Below are 22,689 nucleotides of genomic sequence, written 5' to 3' on the forward strand. Positions count from 1 at the left end.
GTACCTAGAAGCCATTCTGTGGGCGGCAAGTGGAGAAACAAATGTTCTTTGCCTTGTGAAAGCTGGCATCTGGGGATGCTCCTTGACCTGGCTTTGAACACTGATATCTAGATAATGGCCATGTCCAAAAGTGCCTTGGATGTCCCAGCTAAGCCTCTTCTAAGAAGATGTAGCCATGGTGATAAACACTTTAGTACCGGGAGGTTTTTAAGCCACCCAGAGTGGCTGGGGAAACCCAGCCAGATGGACGGGGTATAAATAACAAATAACAAATTTTATTACATCATGATCTATATATTAATTACAGGGTCTTTGAAACTTGTCCAGAAACCCCAGTTGATTGACAGTATCTTCATGGATTTGTCATCTGTTTTCATGCAGGGGTGGGGAACCTATGGCCCTCCAGATGTTGTGGGACTGCAATCAGCCCCAGCAATCATGGCCAGTCATCAGGGATGATGGGAGCTATAGCCCCCCAAACATCTGGAGAACCATAGATCCCTCATCCCTGTTCTAAGTGATGCTGGGAAAATTATAAGCACACAATATAGCAGGTGGATTCTGAACAAAACTGTGAGGGGAATAATGGCTGTGATCTTAGCAACAAAATATTGGAAACAAAATTATTGTTCTATGACAAGTTTATGAATAAAGAATTGTAACATAAAAATACAAGAAGTGACCAAGAATCAAGAGTTATCAGTCTGGATACCTCAGCTGGTTAGAGTATGATGCTGATAATGCCAAAGTTACAGGTTTGATCTCTATATGGGACATCTGCATATACCTGCACTGCAGATGATCCTCAATTCTATGAATGTTTCAGTGTCTGTTAAAGACCTAACATTTTACAATTGGTCTACTGTAATCATCAACTGTAACTGATTTAAAAAAACATATGAAAACAAGAAGTATTGACCATCATTTATGAACCTTTATGTGTAATGGGTTCTCTTTCTTCTTCTTCAGCAGTTGTTGGAACCATTCACTCATTGGGAAAAACATTACACACCGTAAAGCAATTATGGTGATTGCTTCCACACCACAGTGCTTCTCATAGAGTGGCCTAAAAGCGCAAGGGGTGGTGGAGAGAAAGAGCTGGTGAGCAACACATTAAGATTCTTTTTGTGCACATGTACACATGTACATTCTGAAAAAAACACAAACTCTTGATAAAACCATTTGTACAATCATATGAAGTTTGCTTCTCTGAATCCTAAACTTTTGATAAAAGTAACACAGTGCTTATATGTAAACAGTTTATTGTATTTCTCCTTGTCAGCCAGTAATCACTCAGGGCTGGAAAGACACGTCATGGTCCACTCTAGATAACTGGTTCAAGAAACAGGTAGGTAGCCGTGTTGGACTGACACAGGCAAAATTATTATTATTATTATTATTATTATTATTATTATTATTATTAATAATAATAATAATATCTGAAGAAGTGTGCATGCACACGAAAGATACCCAGAAGGTGCCACTGGACAATTTTTAATTTTTTTTTATTTGGCTCAAGAAAGTTATGTTCATCCCTATCTCAGAGAAATTGGGAGAGATCATCAGGGGGGTTGGGCTGGGTGTTCATTGGTACACAGATGAAACCCAGCTCTACCTCTCCTTTAAATCGGAACCAGTGAAGGCAGTGAAGGTCCTGTGTGAGTGACTGGAGGGAGAGGAGACGGGCAGGTGTGGAGGACTCCCTAGTCCTGAATGGAGTAACTGTGCCCCTGAAGGACCAGGTGCGACCAGTAATTTTGGACTCGCAGCTGTCCATGGAGGCACAGGTCAATTCTGTGTCCAGGGCAGCTGTCTACCAACTCCATCTGGTACCCCAGCTGAGACCCTCCCTGCCTACGCCCTGTCTTGACAGAGTGGTGCATGTTCTGGTTATCTCCCGCTTGGACTACTCCAATGTGCTCTATGTGGGGTTACCTTGGAAGGGGACTTGGAAACTACAACTAATCCAGAATGGGGCAACTGGTGACCGGGAGTGACCACTGCGACCATATAGCACCAGTCCTAAGGGATCTTCACTGGCTCCCATTACATTTCCAAGCACAATTTGAAGTGTTGGTGCTGACCTTTAAAGCTCTAAATGGCCTCGGCTCTGTATACCTGAAGGATCATCTCCACCCCCATCACTTAGCCTAGGTCCTCCTCCGAGGGTCTTTTGGCGGTTCCCTCATTGCGAGAAGCAAAGTTACAGGGAACCAGGCAGAGGGTAGTTGCACCCACCCCGTGGAACACCCTCCAATCAGATGTCAAGGAGGTAAAGAACTACACAACTTTTAGAACTTTCTGAAGGCAGCTCTGTATCAGGAAGTTTTTAATTTTTTACCTTTTTTGTATTTTTCTGGAAGCCACGCAGAGTGGCTGGGGAAACCTAGCCTGATGGGCAGTGTATTATTATTATTATTATTATTATTATTAACCTGCAATCTTCATGTCACGTCAGTCAATCAAATGTTTATAACAGTCAACAAGCCATTAACAGCAGGGGAGCTGTCTTGGGCCTCAGGTTATAGATGTGATGTAACGCGTGTGTCCCGGCCTTGGAACCTGACCTCCAGTGCCACCGGAAGTCAGGTTCCAAGAGTTCGAAAGACCTCTGAAAGCATCTCCCAGGTCTCGCAAGACATGACTTCTGGTGATTTGCGAGGCACCGGAAGTTGTGGTTGGAGCCCTGTGGTGTGGGTGCCAAGCACCCACAACAAACTTTTTGTGAGTGCTCGGGCACCCAAAGCCCCCTATAGTTGGTGCCCCTGATTACCAGGTAATACTAATTGCTACATTTCCATTCAGGAGTGGGGCTTCTGCCAGCTGAGATGGCCAAAGGCTAAGTCCTGCTGGGTTGCTAGGTCACATGCCTGTGCTGAATGAAATTTGAAATAGTGGTAAGTATCAGGCTCACCAGGATCCACAGCAAGACCCACAAGCTGCAATCCACAGCTTGTGGGATTAGGCACATAGCTAGCAGGTTGGGCGGGAACACAGGATGCAGTCCACAGTCTGGGCACACAGAAACTGTCAGAAGATGTTGCTTCAGCTGCTCTTGCAGCCTCATAGAATCGTAGCACTGTAGAATTGGAAGGGACCCCCAGGCCGGAACCTCATTGCAGAGCTCAGCTAAAGCCCAGGTTGATGCAGAAAACCCTCATTGTGAGGAGGCCCTACTCGGAGTAGCCTTTTACTCATGAGGAGTCCACCACTGCATCTGAGCACTTCTCTTGTGTAAGATAGTCTCAGCCTGCCTCTTGAACCACCATTGCTCCCAGGGACTCAGGGGTTGTTCTGTTTCCACTCCAGAGAGGCATGAGGCAAAGTAAGGAGATCACCTCAGGCAGCAGGGTCCACAAGGGCAGCAGATCCCAAGGTAAATCTTTATTTTCCCCTTGTAGATCTTCACATACCCCTTCTTCAGAGCCAGGGAGGGGAGGGTCAATTTGTGGTTCACCTCAGGTGCCAATATGTATTGGACTGGCCCTGACAGAGCAACCTCTCTGCAACTAGGAACCATCGCCAATCTCTTCCAAGAGTCCTCAACTGTTGCTTTGGGCTGTTCATGAGTGCTGTCAGTTTCTGAGAGCTTGAGAGCATCTTTGGCCACATCTTCCTTGGAAGACGAGTTATATAACGTGGGCATGACAACCTACCTCACTCTTTTTTGGTACTCACCCTGTTTTGGTACTCAGCCTGTTTCAGCTCAGGGGGTGAAACCTTGGCTGAAGTGTCTGAATCAGTGTGGATGACTTACAGCAATGTATCTCCAGCTGAGCTGGGATGTGGGACTTCAGACAGCAGGACTTCAGGTACTTTTTAGCTCCTTGGTTTTTTCTTATTAAAACATTCTTACATGCAGGGAAGCTGATGCAATTACTCACCATTCAGAGAACTGTTTTGAACTGACTATCTCCTTGTCTCCAATAACTTTCTTCACACACTCGGTGTCATCTTTAATATCCTCATCTAGGAACTCTGTGGAGGATGTTAATAAAAGCAAGTCAAGGAAGAACAAATCCTTGTCCAGGTAGACTTCCTGGATCTTTGATTCTGGAGGCTGTGGAATGTGGAATGTGAGCTTTTACCTTAACTCAAAGCAACCACCTTTACTCTTTCCAGTTAGCTTTCCATGTTTGAGGAACTGTTGGATGTGATAGGTGGTAATGCTCCATAGCAAATATGAATATAACTCTTTCGTGTTGCAATATATATGTTTAAGGGAGCAATTCTACATGTAAGAAGCTGATGTTAAGCAAGCTGGTGTAAAGTATCAGATCCAAACTCTAGGTAATTATAGAATTGTAGGGTTGGAAGAGACCATGAGGGTCATCTAGTCCAACCACCTGCAAAATCTTTTGCCCAAAGTGGGGCTAGAACCCAAAACCCTGAGATTCAGATGCTGAACCATCTGAATCAGGAGCAGGGCTACCGCTTGCTGAGCCAGCTTAAGCCTGGCAGAGGAGAAACAAGCCTTCAAAACAGACTTTAGAGTTACACTACATCACCCTTCCCGCCACCTTAACTAACACCAAGTTGCCAGGTCCCATGGTAGAGCTGAACAGGCTTAGGATTCAGCTAAAGTCCCCTCTGGTCCTGCCCCCACCACATCCCCAGAATGCCCCATTTTCAGGGCTTACTCTGTCTTAAGATCTGCCAAATTTGGCTAAGCTGGCTGCATCGTGGCTGTGGAAAATATGCTGTAGTATCTCCAGCTGGGCCAAGGACAGGGAGCCCAGCTGCACTGGGAATTTCCCAGCTCTGCCAGAGATCCATTGGCTCCTAACTGTGCTCATCCTGGTGTATCTTACAGGATTGTTCCTCTAATAGCTGCTGCAAAAGCAGCTGCAATTTTGCAAAGGATGATAAATATTTGAAGTAAGAAACTACTTTGAGCATCTATAAAAGATATGAATAAGCTTATTTGTTCTTTCCAAATATCTCTTCATAGTATTATGTTTCAGTGTTATGATCAGGGGTATTATGATTTGTTGAAACATGTTCCAAATCTGTGGTGAAGATAGAAGAACCTGAGGCTAAAACCTCCACTAGGCATCTTCAATTCAGTATCAGGTGTAACACTACCTTGTGGTTATTTAGTGTGCATAGCGTAAAAGCTTCCAGGTTGTCTCGGAGTCTAAGCCTTTGGCCCAAGCAAGCCTAGTGACAACAGTCACAAATGCCAAGTGTGAATCTGATTAACAATTCTCCAGTTTAAACTGGGAGTGAGACGGCATGTTCTCCCTCTAATTCATTTCCTGGATATGGCCAGTCCATAAGAACATAAGTGTCAGAGCTGGCTCCTGGTCCCAGCTCACAGAGGACCAACGCTAGCCGGTAGTAATGTACAAAAGTCTTTATTGAAGTACAGTTTCCATTTCCAAGCCGCAGCGCCCCAGCTCTACGTCTAGGGTTTAGACCGGCGAAGCTCCATCTGAATCTCCGCCCCCTGTACACCAGTTTAAGACTCTAGCCTTACTCCACCTCTTCCTTCTCTCCTTTCTCCTCTGGGTCCTGCTACCCCCCTGGGTCCCTTCTTTCCTGGACTCTTCCGACGCAGACGTTGACCCCCCTGACTCCTCCCTCTCTCTTCGACGGGCTTTAGGACCCGGCTCCCTATCCGGGCTGCCCACCGTGCCGCCCTCCTGTACATTTGAACTTGGCGCGCGCGCGCAGCTTTTAACCTTCCTCTTGACCGTTTCCTCGCTCCCCGACGGAGGCGTGGTCAATCCTGCCTCATGTTCTCCCGCTGGTAGCGCGCCGCCTGATCCCGATGCCTGGGACTCCTCCCCCCTACTGCACTCTGGTGTGGACACTGGTCCGGATTTCCAACTGCTGCTCTCTGAGTCCCCTCTGTCCCCTTCTTCCTGAAGTGCCCCCCTGGGCACTCCCCTTGCCCTGACCATGGGAGCCCCTTTTTGTGAATCCTCCGATTCACTGGAGAGACTCAGAGACCTCGGACCGCTGTCATCGCTGACATTTCCTTCGGACTCCTCCCCCTCGCTCTCCATTTCCTCCCTATCCTGTGCCTCTGCTCCTGAACCCCTGACAATAAGACAAGCCATAAGACAAGCCAATGGCCCATCTTCACAGTGGCCAACCAGAGGCCTGTGGGAAACTCTTAATCAAGTCCCCTTTAGGGAAAGTTCTTCATGCCAGGAAGAGCCACCCAGAGGTTTCTTGTTCCTGTCTGCCCAAATGGAGGAGGCTCTCTCAACACTGCAGAGAGATGCAGATGAAGAATGAAAGGAATGAAAGGGGCATGTCCAAAGTCCGTTTTGGGGGCTTAGGCCCCCAATTTTACCCCAGGATCCAGCCCGCTGGTTGGTTTAATCTGGCCCCTGTGGCAGTTTGTTTCCTGGGGTAAAATTGTAAAAAAAAACCTCAAAAACTCCAACCCTAAAAAAAGCTCAACAACTTCAAAGGTTGGGGCCCTTCATGTCATCAAATCTGGCCCTCTTTGAAAAAATTCCCAGGGCATGGAAATCCCAGGGCATGGGAAGAACAGACTTCACCCACAGATCACCTTGATGCCTGGCTCCTGCTCCTGCATGCAATATGGGCGCAAAAGCTTTTCGTCTGACGCAAACCCCCATGCTGCTATTCGGAAGCAGAGGTTCTCCTATTAATTGTATTTTAATTGGCATAAAGTAAGGCATACACCAGAGGAGACACCATCAAATGCAAGTTTTAAAGATATACAAGTGAGGATGGATTATTGTATGGAGTAATATTGAGATTAAAAGAACAGCTGAAGCTGTGTGTGGTTTAAAGTGATGGAAGTGGGGGGAGTTCTATTGTTTGAATGGATCATCTTGTGAAATCAGAGCTGATCCCCACCCACCCCTCAAAAACAATGGAAAAAGAAAAGAGACCAAGAGACCAAGAGGAGTTGAGATACAGCCTTAGAGGAGGGACATTGGCCAGAAAATGCAGTCATAAAGATGAAAGGAATTTGGTGGCTGTGGACAAACAGAGGCTTTAAGGATGGTGGTGAATCAAAAGGAAAGAGCTGCCAGACTACCTGTGGCTATGCTTGAAACAGGCTGAGGAGGAAATGGCAAAGCTTCAAGACTGATCAGCAGGAAGGAGTAGACTGCTGTAGACTGTTGTTTGTCTGGAGAAGCCAAGCAGTATGGGAGCATTGTGGGATGGAGCTAAACTGAGAAACCTCGAGAAACTCTGGGATTATAGCTCCACCCAAGAGCAGCAGACGAATCTCAAGGATGGGGCAGCAAACAAAGCCAAGGGTACGAACAGTTGGACATTATTAAACTGGCACATGCTGACTGAAAGGGAAAAAGTCAGAGCTCCTCACTTGAAATTCTTTGAAAAGTTAAATAACATAATAACAGGAACAGAAATCTTTAAGAATGCAGCTGCTATCTAAGTGATTATAATATCAATTGGAATGTAATTAGAAGCTAATAAGAATATGAATCGCAGTAATATAATGCACTATGGAGCACGACAAACCACTTTAATTAAATTGAGCTTGTTTGGAGGTTCTAGCAGAGGAGCACAGCTATTGTATCCCCTTGACCGAAGAACGGTACACTCCTTCTATCTGGGATGGTCGTCCTCTTCCACCGAGTGCGCAACTTCGGAAGGGAAACACATGGAGCGGTGAGGGAGGAAGGGGACACCTGCCTAGCCAGCCAGATCAGCCGAATCAACTCTGGCGATCAATGCGGTGACAGATGTCGCAACCAGATTGCCTATCTGAATTGTGCATTGCTTTGTAATGATTTGTTGGGTCTCTGGACCGTAATAAAGATTGATTGATTGATTGATTAAATCGCATTACATAATTTGGAATTAATTGGAATTAATTTGGAATCAATTGGTATTTGTATAATTTGTATAATTGGATTAATATAGGGAAACTAATAAAATAACATATGAAAGAAAAAGGAAGAGCCACCCAGATGATAAAGGAGTCTGAAAGCCTTCCACACAAAGAGAGGGGAAGGAAGGAAGGAAGGAAGGATCATGGGGAACTGGAATTAATTAATTAATTTCAACTGGCTGTGAGTGTCTGGAGGTGGCTGGAGGATGGTTAACAGATTGAGGCTGAATCCTGACAAGTACTATTTTGAGGGGATAGGGGGTGGATGGGGGCTAAGACCCTACCCGCCCTCAGACTGTCTTGCCAGAGTGGTCCATGCTCCCACTTGGACTTCTGTAAGGCTACATCTGAAGGTGACTTGGAAACTAAAACCAATCCAAAATTTGGCAGCTAAAGGGTCTTCACTGGCTCACGTTTCAGAGCACAATTCAAAGTGCTGGTACTGAACTTTAAAGCCCTCAACAGTGTTGCCCTGTATACCCGAAGGAGCGTCTCCACAGATGTTACAGGGAACCAGGCAGAGGGCCTTCTTGGTAGTGGCACCTGCCAGATGTCAAAGAGATAAATAATTATACAACTTTTAGAAGACATCTGAAGGCAGCCCTGTATTGGGAAGTTTTTTATGTTTTTTATGTTTGATGTTTGATTGTGTTTTTATATGCATTGGAAGCCACCCAGAGTGGGTGGGGTATAAATATTATTAAAATAGTATTAGTAAAGCTAGTTAGTAAAGCTAATCTGTCTCCTGAGAAATCTCTATGTGGGACAAGAAGCTACAGTTAGAACTGGGTATGGAACAACTGATTGGTTCAAAATTGGGAAAGGAGTACGGCAAGGCTGTATATTGTCTCCCTGCTTATTTAACTTATATGCAGAATTCATCATGCGAAAAGCTAGGCTGGATGAATCCCAAGCCAGAATTAAGATCACTGAAAGAAATATCAACAACCTCAGATATGCAGATGACACAACCTTGATGGCAGAAAGTGAGGAGGAATTAAAGAACCTTTTAATGAGGGTGAAAGAGGAGAGCGCAAAATATAGTCTGAAGCTCAACATCAAAAAAAAAGAAGATCATGGCCACTGGGCCCCTCACCTCCTGGCAAATAGAAGGGGAAGAAATGGAGGCAGTGAGAGATTTTACTTTCTTGGGTTCCATGATCACTGCAGATGGTGACAGCAGTCACAAAGTTAAAAGACGCCTGCTCCTTGGGAGAAAAGCGATGGCAAACCTAGACAGCATCTTAAAAAGCAGAGACATCACCTTGCCAACAAAGGTCCATATAGTTAAAGCCATGGTTTTCCCAGTAGTGATGTATGGAAGTGAGAGCTGGACCATAAAGAAGGGTGATCACCAAAGAATTGATGCTTTTGAATTATGGTGCTGTAGGAGACTCTTGAGAGTCCCATGGACTGCAAGAAGATCAAACTTATCCATTCTTAAGGAAATCAGCCCTGAGTGCTCAATGGAAGGACAGATCGTGAAGCTGAGACTTCAATACTTTGGCCACCTCATGGGAAGAGAAAACTCCCTGGAAAAGACCCTGGTGTTGGGAAAGATGGAGGGCACAAGGAGAAGGGGACGACAGAGGACGAGATGGTTGGACAGTGTTCTCGAAGCTACAAACATGAGTCTGACCAAATTGCGGGATGCAGTGGAAAACAGGAGTACCTGGCGTGCTCTGGTCCATGGGGTCACGAAGAGTCGGACACGACTAAATGACTAAACAACAACAACAACAAAAGCTAATGAGTCCCACCAGCACAACCGGCTCCCCCCTGTGTGCTCCCGAATTGGCTTGAAGAGATCAGGAGAAACCCCAGGACAATGCATGAGGTTAGGAGAAGGGGAATCATTCCTCCTGGCAAGCTGAAATGCATGCACTGATGGAACAATTGCACCCATAGGGTCCATTCTGGTTACATTCCAACTAGCTTAAGCCTTTAACACTTCTTAATAATAAGAAATAACCTGGTGATCTTGAGTCACACATGGCAAAGGTTTATAAGGAGTCACTTACTATCGCAGGCAATGCTGCATTTGTTCTTCGAGGCTTGCTTCCCATTACTGCACCATTTGGCACCATTCAGTCGGAATAATCCATAGTATGGATGGTCGCCTTCACTTGTAAAGTAGTTGGTAGTCAAGTTACTTGCAAATGTAGCCAAACAGACAACTGGTTATAGAAGCATGGTATAAAAATCAGAAATGTGGAATATATTTTAAATAATAAAACCAGCTCCAAAACGTTGATATAGGATGGGATTTAAAAAAACAACTCCAATTTCAGCTCCAGATTTAGTTTAAAAGCTTTAAAATAATTGATATTAACAATTCTGCCTTAACATATGTGACTCATTCAATCTTTCTTGTTGTAACATTATAAAATAGCAAGTAGTATATATCATTTTATTCTATTTGGTTTATATTCTGCCTTTCAAAGGGCTCACAGGGTGACTATAAACATTTCTAACAACTTCTAAAACTTTTCAAATGCCGTGATGCCTCCTTTGAATCTTGCTAGTTGACAATTCACAGTTTTGAGAGCTAGCAATTCAAAATTCTGCATTTCCTGTTGTAACCTTGTAAAATAATAGGGAGTACACACCACAACATTTCTAACGGCTTTTAAGACTTTGCTACGATATTTCAAATTTCTTTCTCATGGTTCTTGCAAGTTTTATATGTTATTAGTTTCCAATTTCCAATTTCACCACACTATTTGAAAAAGGATCGTAAGTGTTAATAAGGATAATTACTTTTAAACAAAAAAAATATATGCATGACAATGCATGACACACACTTTCTTCAGAAAAGCAAAACGGGAGGAAACTGAAATCACATACTGCAAAATCATACCAGTAGGGTGGAAGTTGTATATCCCATGAACTCACATTGATGTAAACCAGTCCATGTAGAGGAGTCCATTCCATAACTTCTCAGTAGATAAAACAGTTCACAGGCATCAAACACTTTGGTCTCATGGCCTACAATGAGCAGGTAGAATACGGAAAGGACAAAGGCCTTCATTGCTGCTGATCTTTGCAGAACAGTGTGTCCTCCAGAGCCCAGGTTTTATAGTCCCTGGCTGTAGGCTGTCCATTTCATCTGCAAGTGTTCTTCTTCTTGTGCCATCTCATTGGAACATCAAAATCTGCCTTATATGGAGTCAGGTGCATGGGCCCATCCAGCTCAGTACTGCTTACAGTATTGTAAGACTGGCAGTGGCTCTCCAGGGTTGCAGACAGGGGTCTCTCCCAGTCCTTCCTGGAGATGCTGGGGGTTGAATCTGGGCCCTTTGGCATGCAAGGCAGATGCCCTGATGCTGAGCTATATGGCCCGCTCTTATAGGGCAGCTAATGGCTGTAGCAACAGCTCCCACATTACCTGGAGCCAATGCCACTTCTAAAAACTGTTAAAGGAAGCACTGGGTTTACAGCTGCCATCAGACCCGTGCTACACCCACCTTCAAAATACTCATGCAACTGGTCCTACAGGTCTGGGAAACTTAGCTGAGCCTCGTTCCAAAATAGCTGTACATGGGCATTCAATGCATATGTACTATTGTGTGTGACAGTGAGTGGGAAGCAGACATGATATATTTTCTGAGGGACACCACAAGGCAAACCTGGTGTTCATTTCAGCAATGGTAGTATGATGCCTTTCTTGATGCCTTTTGGCATCAAGAAAGAATCTATTTCTTAACTGGAAGCATTTAATCTTCAACCCTCTGCTTGATGTCACTCACAGGAGCCACCTCCTAGGGGCTGAGGGTTATTTGCCCCCCCCCAAAAAAAATTCTGAGTGGGCCAGCCACCCCCCAAGCTAATAGACATTGCCATTCAAATGGTGTGCATGCACCACACCATGTGAATAATTATTTTATTTAAGATGGTACACCTGGTGTCACTCAAATATAGTAATTTTACATATTTACTTCAATGTTTTGAAAATATTTGTATCCTGCTTTCTGCTTAGCAGGCTTTGAAAGCAGTTGGCAACAACAGCAATTAAAAATGACGAACATAATTTTTAAAAATCAAAAAATCACAGCCAATATATATAAAAATTACATAGCAGTAACCAACAAGGAGAATGTCACAACAAAATAGAGCTAGCCCTCTTCCCAAATTCCTTCAGAAATGGGATACTGTTTGCACCTTCTCTGGCTCCACCTAACTTCCTTGCTGCCACTTTTTTCAGTTCCTGCACACCTGGTCTCCTCGTGAGTAGCACTGCTACCATTTACGGGAAAGGAAAGGGGCAAGTTGGCAGAGAAGTTGGGGCTGTGCAGGTGTGCAGTAGATGCCATCTGGTCTCCTGCCTGCATATCTGCACAGTTCCAACCTCCCTACTGTCTTCCTCCTCTCCCTCCGGGCTGTTTTCCTTTTCTAGTTGAAACTTCTGAGCACTTCTGATGCTGCTGGACTACAGTCAGGGATATGTGAACATGCCAACATTCCTTTGCATACTCATCCTTTATTTTAAATTCTGATGCAATTGATTTACTTGTGCAAGTATTTCTTCCATTTCATTGTCCACAGAAATATATGCATCTTCTTTTTTTACATATAGCGTACACATTAGCTGAGCCATAAAAAAATATTTACATGCTGTTATCTTCCCTGAATGCTGCTTTTCAGTTGTAGCAAAAATAATGAGTCTTGTGGTACCTTAAAGACAAAACCATCTTGTCAGAGCTGGCTCCTGGTCCCAGCTCACCAAGGACCAACGCTAGCCGGTAGTAAAGTATCAAAGTCTTTATTGAAGAATAGTTTTCCATTTCCAAGCCTCAGCGTTCCAGCTCTACGTCTGGAGTTAGACCGGCGAAGCTCCGTCTGAATCTCCCGCCCCCTTTGCACCAGTTTAAGACTCTAATCTTACTCCACCTCTTCCTTCTCCCTCTTTTCCTCTGGGTCCTACTACCCCCCGGGTCTCCTCCCTCCTGGACTCTTCCGACGCAGACGTTGACCCCTCTGACTCCTCCCACTCTCTTCGGCGGGCTTTAGGACTTGGCTCCCTACCCGGGCTGCCCACCGTGCCGCCCTCCTGTACATTTGAACTTGGCGCGCGCGCGCGTTTAACTTTCCTGACGACCGTTTCCTCGCTCCCTGACGGGGGTTGTGGTCACTCCTGCCTCATGTTCTCCCGCTGCCTGCGCGCCACCTGATCCCGATGCCTGGACTCCTCCCCCCTACTGCACTCTGGGGGGGACGCTGGTCCTGATTTCCAGCTGCTGCTCTCTGAGTCCCCTCTGGCCCCTTCTTCCCGAGGTGTCTCCTTGGGCACTCCTCTTGCCCTGACTATGGGGGCCCCTTTCTGTGAATCCTCCGAGTCACTGGAAAGACTCAGAGAACTCGGATTGCTGTCATCGCTGACATTTCCTTCGGACTCCTCCCCCTCGCTCTCCATTTCCTCCCTCTCCTGTGCCTCTGCTCCCTGAACCCCTGACACATCTATTTCATTATCTTGATTTCTCAGTCCAGTAGAAGCATGTCATGTTCTCTCACTTCCTTTACATAGGCATCAGGGAAGGTCAGTTTAGCACTCTGTGGACATTTTTCACCTATTATATTGGATTGTAGATATTCTTCTGGGCATATTATACATCTGACTGGCATGTTCCTCCACTCAGTGTGATGCCACATGTGTGATTAAGCCCCCCTTTTACTGGAATGTTTTAACTGTGTATTTTACAAAGAAAATGGTCATGTGTGCATCTGCTGAAATAACTCTCAAGCTAATTTATTTTTAAATGTATTTGCAGTAAACATGAATTTGTGTTTGACAGCTTGAAATCCCCCCTTCTTCGTGCCAATGTATTTCTGCCATAAGGGATGTGGGTGGCGCTGTGGTCTAAACCACTGAGCCCAGGGATTCCTGATCAGAAGGTTGGCGGTTCGAATCCCTGCGAGCGACGGGGTGAGCTCCCATTGCTCGGCCCCAGCTCCTGCCAACCTAACAGTTCGAAAGCACGCAAAAAAAAAAAAAAAAAAAAGTGCAAGTAGATAAATAGGTGCTGCTCCAGTGGGAAGGTAAACAGTGCTTCCGTCTGCTGCTCTGGTTTCACTAGAAGTGGCTTAGTCATCCTGGCCACATGACCCAGATAAACTGTCTGCGGACAAAAGCCGGATCCCTCGGCCTGTAAAGTGAGATGAGCGCCACAACCCCAGAGTTGTCTGCAACTGGACGTTAAGTCCAGGGGGTCCTTTACCTTTATTTCTGCCATGTGAAAAAAAATATTGGATGACTGATTGGTTCATTTTCAAATTCACAGTACAAAAGGGAAAGATTGAATAGATCAATCAATCTATTCAAGGTTGCTGCCTCCAGCAAAGAACAAGTTCTTTGGAGAGAGGCATTGTATAGAAGTGTTTATACACTAATACTAGAAGCCTTCACACTAAGATGGGATATCTGGAGCATCTGGTCTTAGAGGAGCACAGAGTGAATACAACAGAAACCTGGTGAAAAGAAGTGAACAATCCATGCAAACAGCTGATCAGAATTAACTGCCTTAAGAGGTCCAGTTTGGTGTTGGGGTGGTACTTTTGGCAGGCCAGCAGCTCACAGCTGCAGTGTACCATGAATGTAATCCTCCAACGCCCTTGGGAAATTGTAGTTCATGATACAGCAGCACAGTTTCTTTTTCAAGGAGGAATGTATAGAAAATGAAATGGCTGCCCCTCTGGGCACTAGGGACTTCTGGTGCAGAAATTCAGAAAAGAAAAACAAGTTTACCACCTGCTGGACACTAGGAATGGAAAGATCAGACTATTTCACTCCATTTCTGGTCCATCTCCTTTTTTTTACACATCTCATTGCATTCCAGATCCATTTCTATTTTGAGGTTTTAAAAAAAACTAAAAAGAAAAAAACTGCAGTTAGATTGCAACTTACATTATTACCAAACTTGTGGGTGGGGAACACAGGGATTCTTGGATGTTGTTGGACTCCAACTCCCATTAACCTCAAGCCAGTGTGGATAATGGTAATAGTTTATGGGAGTTGCTGGATGTTCCGTGTCAGATGTTCCGTGTCTGACTCCAAGTTTGCAGTTGCCGAGTCTAAACTCCGCCCCTTACTCTTCTTCCAATATGGGAAAAAACCCTTCCACTTCCGCTCTTTCCCCCTCCTCTCACTGACCTTTTCGCGCCTTCGAGTTTTTGGGCTAGCTATTCCTGGCCTCTCCCCTTCTGTCTCTGAGCTAAGAACATCTGACACGGAACATCCAGCAACATCATAAGGTGCCCGTCTCTGACTTACGTACTACGTGATGCTTCAAGCTACTAGGAAGCTGCTCACATTACGGATACAATTTTCTGAAAATGTTGAGCTTGTCCTTTACAGTGCTTGCATATTGTACACATCATTATTACATGAATATTACATGCATGTACCTTGGGAGAAAAGCAATGACAAACCTAGACAGCATCTTAAAAAGCAGAGACATCACCTTGCCAACAAAGGTCCGTATAGCTAAAGCTATGGTTTTCCCAGTAGTGATGTGTGGAAGGGAGAGCTGGACCATAAAGAAGGCTGATCGCCGAAGAATTGGTGTTGGTGTTTGAATTATGGTGCTGGAGGAGACTCTTGAGAGTCCCATGGACTGCAAGAAGATCAAAATTATCCATTCTTAAGGAAATCAGCCCTGAGTGCTCAATGGAAGGACAAATCCTGAAGCTGAGACTCCAATACTTTGGCCAACTCATGAGAAGAGAAGACTCCCTGGAAAAGACCTTGATGTTGGGAAAGATGGAGGGCACAAGGAGAAGGGGACGCCAGAGGACGAGATGGTTGGATAGTGTTCTCAAAGCTACCAGCATGAGTTTGACCAAACTGCGGGAGGCAGGAGTGCCTGGCATGCTCTGGTCCATGGGGTCACGAAGAGTCAGACATGACTAAACAACAACATATGCATGTACACTCCAGGTTTCCTAAAGTAACCAGCAACATAAACAGATATGTGCAGCAATGCATATAATTGTAGAAACACCTATGTATTAGTTATGCCTTCTTGTGTTGGAGAAATATAGTACCAGATGGGGCTTGATTCTTTTACATATATTATGTGTATGCTTATAGGGGATTGCATATAATTCTGCATATAGTTAGTTGCTGATTTATTTATTTATTTATATTAAATGTTATCGGAAGGTTACCAGATTTTTTTCAATGAATCCGGGGACACTTTTCAACTTCAATGGATTTTGTATGGGGACTGATTTGTAAATCCGGGGACTGTACCCGGGAAATGGGGACGTCTGGTAACCTTATGTTATTGCCTTCAAATAATGGGTGGTGGTGGTGGGTGCATTTCAGCTTATTAGTTGTAATTGAGTTCTGATTTGGGCAACACTTCTTTTAGGCAGCAGTGTAGTGCCAAATTTAGAAGTGCTATCTTCTTGATAGTCCCAGCAATGTGCCCTCACAGCCACACCCCTTCTAAGTGAAATATACTCAGAGAACATAAGTTTATACAATCTTCCAGGATGGTACAAAATCTTATACAGTGGTGCCTCGCAAGACGAAAAGAATCCGTTCCGTGAGTCTCTTCATCTAGCGGTTTTTTTGTCTTGCGAAGCAACCCCATTAGCGGATTAGCGGATTAGCGCTATTAGCGGTTTAGCGGCTATTAGCGGCTATTAAAGGTTTAAGGGATTAGCGGATTAGCTGCTAAAAGGCTAGTAGCAGCTTAGTGGCTTAGAAAAAGGGGGTGGGGAGCGGAAAAAAACCGCAGGAACTCGCAAGACATTTTCGTCTTGCGAAGCAAGCCCATAGGAAATTCGTTCTGCGAAGCACCTCCAAAATGGAAAACCCTTTCGTCTAGCGGGTTTTCCGTCTTGCGAGGCATTCGTCTTGCGGGGCACCACTGTAGTTATACAATAATAATAATTAAGTGTGCAATGTGATGATCAATGCATATAACCATGTGCTGCCTTTCAGCTGCTATTTTCTGTGCACGTGCATGGGCAAATGATCTGCAGTACTCTACTATCTTCTTTCTGAGTGACTTAAGTTTTGTTTTCTTCAAAGAGCCATTGTACATAACATATGTTGGACACCCTTCTGTTGAAATGGAAGTGTCAGGGGTTCAGGAGCAGAGGCACAGGAAAGGGAGGAAATAGAGAGCGAGGGGGAGGAGTCCGAAGGAAATGTCAGCGATGACAGCGGTCCGAGGTCTCTGAGTCTTTCCAGCGAATCGGAAGATTCACAGAAAGGGGCTCCCATGGTCAGGGCAAGGGGGGTGCCTAGGGGGACACCCCAGGAAGAAGGGGCCAGAGGGGACTCAGAGAGCAGCAGTTGGAAATCAGGACCAGCGTCCACACCAGAGTGCAGTAGGGGAGAGGAGTCCCAGGCATCGGGATCAGGCGGCACACTGACAGCGGGAGGACATGAGGCAGGATTGGCCACGCCTTCATCGGGGAGCGAGGAAACGGTCGAGAGGAAGGTTGAAGGCTGGGCGCGCGCGCCAAGTTCAAATGTACAGGAGGGCGGCGCAGTTGGCAGCCCGGATAGGGAGCCAGGTCCCAAAGCCCGCCGGAAAGAGCGGGAGGAGTCAGGGGGGTCAACGTCAGCATCAGAAGAGTCCAGGAAGGAAGGGACCCCGGGGGGTAGCAGGACCCAGAGGAGAAAGGAGAGACGGAAGAGGTGGAGTAAGGCTAGAGTCTTAAACTGGTGTACAGGGGGCGGAGATTCAGATGGAGCTTCGCCGATCTAATCCCTAGACGTAGAGCTGGGGCGCTGCGGATTGAAAATGGAAACTGTACTTCAATAAAGACTTTTGTACATTACTACCGGTGAGCGTTGGTCCTCTGTGAGCTGGGACCTGGAGCCAGCTCTGACAGTAAGCTCCATCTCCAAAAATTTTGCACCAAAAACCTCGTAACGTGAGTGGACGCAGCGAGGGAAGGGGATTGGTGTTTCGCGAGCTCACAAAAGTCAGGCAAGATGACTACAGAACAGCAACTAGCAGACCTGCAAAATGCAGTGACACAACTCAACGCGGAGGTACTTGCATCCAGGAGAAGGGAAGAGAAAGCGGCTGCCACCTGCAGGGATCTCCAAGCCAGGTTGGAAGTGCTTGCTAAGCAGGGACAACCGGGACCCAAATCAGAGGGGATTGGGCTGGGGAAAAGAGGAGGCAGTCTTGCATCTCATTTCGATGGGAGTTTACAGCAGTACCCTAACTTCCGAGCAGACCTGCTGTTTGCGCTGGAACTGCTGGATAAAGACTTTAGAGATGAGCAAGAGAAAGTGGGGTTTATCTGGTCCCATTTGCATGGGGAAGCTAAAGCGTGGCTGCGCAATCTGTGGAGAGATAAAGATCCGGCGCTCCAAAATGCGAATGCTTTCATTAAAGCGATGGATAGGTAGACTATAGAATTTTAAACTCGAAAACCAAGCCCACAGCCTTTCCCATGCCCAAAATAGACGACCTGCTCGCAACGGTGAGGAAAGGACGCGTCTTCACAAAGTTGGATCTGCGAGGGGCGTACAACCTGATTCGCATACGGGAGGGCGACGAGTGGAAGACTGCCATGTTCACGCCCCTGGGCACCTATGAATACAGAGTTATGCCTTTTGGATTACAAAATGGCTCCCACTGTTTTCAAGCCTTCATGCATCACGTATTGGCGGGTCTCCTCTACAAGACATGCGTCTGCTTCCTGGACGACATCCTGATATTTTCAGAATCAGAGGAGACCCACGAGGGAGACGTCAAGGAAGTTCTGCAGAGACTGCAGGAGCATAGGCTGTACGCCAAGCTGGAGAAGTGCCAGTTCGACATGAAGGAGGTAGATTTCCTGGGCTACAAGTTGTCGGACACGGGGCTCGCCATGGACAGCGCCAAGGTTCGCGCAGTGTTGGACTGGAAGAGCCCGCGCAATCGGAAGGAGGTCCAGCGGTTTGTCTGTTTCGCCAACTTTTACCGCAAGTTCATCAAGGGGTTCGCGATGCAGACGGCGGCCATTACCGACACGCTCAGCTCCAAGAAGAAGAAGTTCATCTGGACGGAGCAAGCGGAGCAGTCCTTTCAGAAACTCAAGCGTCTCTTCTCGTCCGAAGAGCAGCTACTGCATGTGAATCCCAGCAGACCGATGAGGGTTGAAACGGACGCCTCAGACAGAGCCGTGGGAGCAGTACTGTTGCAGAAGGACCCGCACGGGGACTGGAGACCGTGTGCCTTCTACTCCAGGAAGCTCAGCAAGTCAGAGCAGAACTACACCATCTGGGACAGGGAGTTGCTGGCCATTCATGCAGCATTCAAGGTGTGGCGGCACTTCCTCATCGGAGCCAAACACACAGTGCAGGTCCGCACGGACCATAAGAACCTGGAGTACTGGCGCACGGCAAGGTTCCTGAACCAGAGGCACATACGATGGGCGGAGTTCTTTGCAGATTTCGACTTCAGGATAGAGTACATCCCAGGCGACAACAACATCATGGCGGATGCACTGTCCAGAAAGCCGCAATACCTCGAAGAGGCGGCACCAGCAGCGGCCAAGCACATTTTCGCACCGGAAGCGTGGGCGTGCGCTTCAGCAACCGTGGACCTGGATGCTGTCCGTCGAGCGCTGCAGGAGGACCCCTTCGCACAAGCCAAGATGGAGGAGGTGCACAGAGGCACGGCGAAGGACGACGAGTTCCAGATACGCGACGGATTGCTCCTCCGCAGAGGGGCCCTCTACGTACCGGGGGACGACCTCCGTGCGAAAGTACTGCAGCAGTTGCACGACGCACCCACCGCCGGGCACTTTGGCAAAGAGAAGACGGTAGAATTAGTAGCCAGAGACTTTTGGTGGCCCAAGCTGCGGGGGGAAGTCGCGGATTACGTCTCGAGGTGCGACACCTGCCAAAGGGCCAAGTCAGTGCACAAACCGCCGGCGGGACTGCTCGAACCGCTGCAGACACCGAGCGAACCGTGGGAGAGGGTGGCCCTGGACTTTGTCACGGATTTACCCAGCTCGAGGGGCAAGACGGCAGTGCTAGTGGTGGTGGACATGTTCACCAAAATGGCCCATTTCATTCCGTGCGCGAAGGTGGCCACGGCGGAACAGACCGCCAAACTGTTCATAGACCACGTCTTCCGGGTGCACGGTCTGCCACGGTCTATCCTGTCCGACCGGTGGCGACAGTTCATCTCGAACTTCTGGCAGAAGCTGATGGGTTTCCTGAACGTCAAGATCAACCTAGCGTTGGCAAGACACCCGCAGACCAACGGACAAGCGGAGCGAGTCAACGCCATCATGCAGCAGTATCTGAGATGCTACGCAAATCAGCAGCCGGCAACATGGGTGGACTACCTGCCGCTCGCTGAGTTCGCCTACAACAACACGAAGCACGTGTCCACGGGGGTGACACCGTTCTTCGCCAACAACGGGAGGCATCCCAGAACCTTCCCGGGATTAGAGAGACTAGGGGAGGGGGAGCCACAGGCAGCGGAAGCCTAAGCGTCAGAGTTGCAGGAGGTTCACGAACAGCTTCGGAGGCAGTTAGAACTAGCAAAGCACGCATACAAACTGCAGGCTGACAAGCACAGAAGGGTTGGGGAAGACATACAGGTGGGAGACTGGGTGTGGTTAGCAGCCCAGGCAGTGCCGACCAGATCGTTAGTGAAGAAGAAGCTCGGACATAAGCAGCTAGGACCTTACCAAGTCGAGGCACAGGTCAATCCAGTGGCCTTCCGGTTGACACTTCCGGAGGGATCCAGAATGCACCCAGTGTTCCATAGATCAGTGCTCACGCCCTACAAAGCACCTCACAGATTTCAGGAGCCGGGCACGGCACCAGACCCGCTCAGGGAGACGCCCACAAGGAGGGGGTCGCCAAGAGGGGAACCCATCAACCAGGTCACAGAGATTTTAGACTCGAGATGGGGGGAAGAGGGAGTAGAATATTTTCTCGCCAGAGAAGGTACCCCGGCCAGCGCCAACCGTTGGGTGCCGGACTATGCCTTGGACGAGCCTCTTCTCAAGGAAGAGTTTCATGCCATTTCCCCACACAGGCCCATGCCAGCCGCGTATTTCGACGACTGGCTTTTCACACCCACATTGTCAGCCAGCACGTTCCAGGGGTTCACCTCGGACGAAGAACCAGCACTAGAAACACGTCCCCCGGAGGGATCGCCCTCAGGGTCTGCCTCAGACCGTTCTTATTGGTGGGACGATCGACCAGAGGAGCAGTGGCGCAGGAAGTGGCTGAGGGGTCCTTGGCAGGCAACGTCCCCAGAGGAGACCGGGGGAGAGACGGACATGGACGTGTTGGGGGAGGACCTTGGGTTCGAGCACGGCGGCAAAGAGATGGAAGCAGAGGAAATCGAGGTCGGCAAGAGCACGGAGGACGAGCCGGACTTATCCGGCTGGATGCACGCCACGGGGGACGAACTGTATCCGGCATGCACCCCCACAACGACGGAACACCCAGCACCCACACCTGAAGGAGGGCAGGGGGGAAGGGGGGGCTTCGAGGGGGGGATGGATGTCAGGGGTTCAGGAGCAGAGGCACAGGAAAGGGAGGAAATAGAGAGCGAGGGGGAGGAGTCCGAAGGAAATGTCAGCGATGACAGTGGTCCGAGGTCTCTGAGTCTTTCCAGCGAATCGGAAGATTCACAGAAAGGGGCTCCCATGGTCAGGGCAAGGGGGACACCCCAGGAAGAAGGGGCCAGAGGGGACTCAGAGAGCAGCAGTTGGAAATCAGGACCAGCGTCCACACCAGAGTGCAGTAGGGGGGAGGAGTCCCAGGCATCGGGATCAGGCGGCGCACTGACAGCGGGAGGACATGAGGCAGGATTGGCCACGCCTTCATCGGGGAGCGAGGAAACGGTCGAGAGGAAGGTTGAAGGCTGGGCGCGCGCCAAGTTCAAATGTACAGGAGGGCGGCGCAGTTGGCAGCCCGGATAGGGAGCCAGGTCCCAAAGCCCGCCAAAAAGAGCGGGAGGAGTCAGGGGGGTCAACGTCTGCGTCGGAAGAATCCAGGAAGGAAGGGACCCCGGGGGGTAGCAGGACCCAGAGGAGAAAGGAGAGACGGAAGAGGTGGAGTAAGGCTAGAATCTTAAACTGGTGTACAGGGGGCGGAGATTCAGATGGAGCTTCGCCGATCTAATCCCTAGACGTAGAGCTGGGGCGCTGCGGATTGAAAATGGAAACTGTACTTCAATAAAGACTTTTGTACATTACTACCGGTGAGCGTTGGTCCTCTGTGAGCTGGGACCTGGAGCCAGCTCTGACAGGAAGCATCTTATGTTTTCAGTTTTCCCAAACAGCGGCTGGGAATCAAAGCAGGCAGAGAGAGATAAGGACACTGGGATGTGAGGTGGAATGTGAGAGGCAGGAGGGGCAGCCGAGTGGCATAGCTTCAGAGAACAGAGAGCAGGCAGCAGATACCAATCTTAGCTCAGAGACAGAAGGGGAGAGGCCAGGAATAGCTAGCCCAAAAACTCAAAGGCGCGAGAAGGTCAGTGAGAGGAGGGGGAAAGAGCGGAAGTGGAAGGGTTTTTTCCCATGTTGGAAGAAGAGGAAGGGGCGGAGTTTAGACTTGGCAACTGCAAACTTGGAGTCAGACACGGAGTGAAGGAGCTCTGGAGTGATTTATGTGTTTGAGCAATAAACCTGAGATAATTACTGCCAGTGTCTCGCTTCTGTGGGAGAGCCAAGCCATTACAATGCTTAGCTTTGGAGCATACAAAACAACTCATCCTCCGTTCCTTCCCAAGGGCTCCAGAGTAACCCTAGGAGCCAATCCTCGGCGACTGACTCACTTCCTTTCACTTTGATTGGCTCCAACCAGCACAAAGAGTGAGAAGACTTATTTCTCTGTGGCTAGAAAGCTTTCCTCT

General features: G+C 47.8%; 2 protein-coding genes across 3 annotated transcripts in view; both read right to left on the minus strand.

The window, feature by feature from the left end:
• Positions 1–623: 623 nt before the first annotated feature.
• Positions 624–15,335, minus strand: LOC310668154 (lysozyme C, milk isozyme-like). 2 transcript variants are annotated; one of them, XM_083421183.1, is made up of 5 exons: positions 14,751–15,335; positions 10,745–10,837; positions 9,871–10,026; positions 3,885–3,978; positions 624–1,066 (listed from the first exon to the last, which is right to left on the minus strand). In XM_083421183.1, the coding sequence occupies exons 2-5, from the start codon at positions 10,776–10,778 to the stop codon at positions 922–924; spliced, it is 429 nt and encodes a 142-aa protein (XP_083277309.1). In that variant the 5' UTR covers positions 10,779–10,837; positions 14,751–15,335; the 3' UTR covers positions 624–921. The 2 variants fall into 2 exon arrangements, with proteins under 2 accessions (XP_083277309.1, XP_083277308.1); XM_083421182.1 differs by lacking the exon at positions 14,751–15,335 and having other exon boundaries at positions 10,745–11,318.
• Positions 11,462–22,689, minus strand: part of LOC310668156 (lysozyme C, milk isozyme-like) — a 36,693-nt gene continuing 25,465 nt past the window's right edge. The window contains exon 4 of the mRNA XM_083421187.1: positions 11,462–12,523. Within this exon, the coding sequence (XP_083277313.1) occupies positions 12,490–12,523 (34 nt within the window). The 3' untranslated portion in view covers positions 11,462–12,489. The remainder of the gene's footprint in view (positions 12,524–22,689) is intronic.

The sequence above is a fragment of the Podarcis tiliguerta genome (assembly GCF_965153285.1).
Source record: "Podarcis tiliguerta genome assembly, chromosome: 17".
Lineage (NCBI taxonomy): Eukaryota > Metazoa > Chordata > Lepidosauria > Squamata > Lacertidae > Podarcis > Podarcis tiliguerta.

Excerpts from the sequence above, each read along its gene's own strand:
- LOC310668154 (XM_083421182.1), bottom strand. The coding sequence starts at position 10,880 with ATGAAGGCCTTTGTCCTTTCCGTATTCTACCTGCTCATTGTAGGCCAT. Across the intron at positions 3,979-9,870 it reads ATGCAGCATTGCCTGCGATA|AGTTCCTAGATGAGGATATT; the intron begins GTAAGTGACTCC and ends CATCCTCCACAG. Across the intron at positions 1,067-3,884 it reads TCAAAACAGTTCTCTGAATG|GCCACTCTATGAGAAGCACT; the intron begins GTGAGTAATTGC and ends TTGCGCTTTTAG.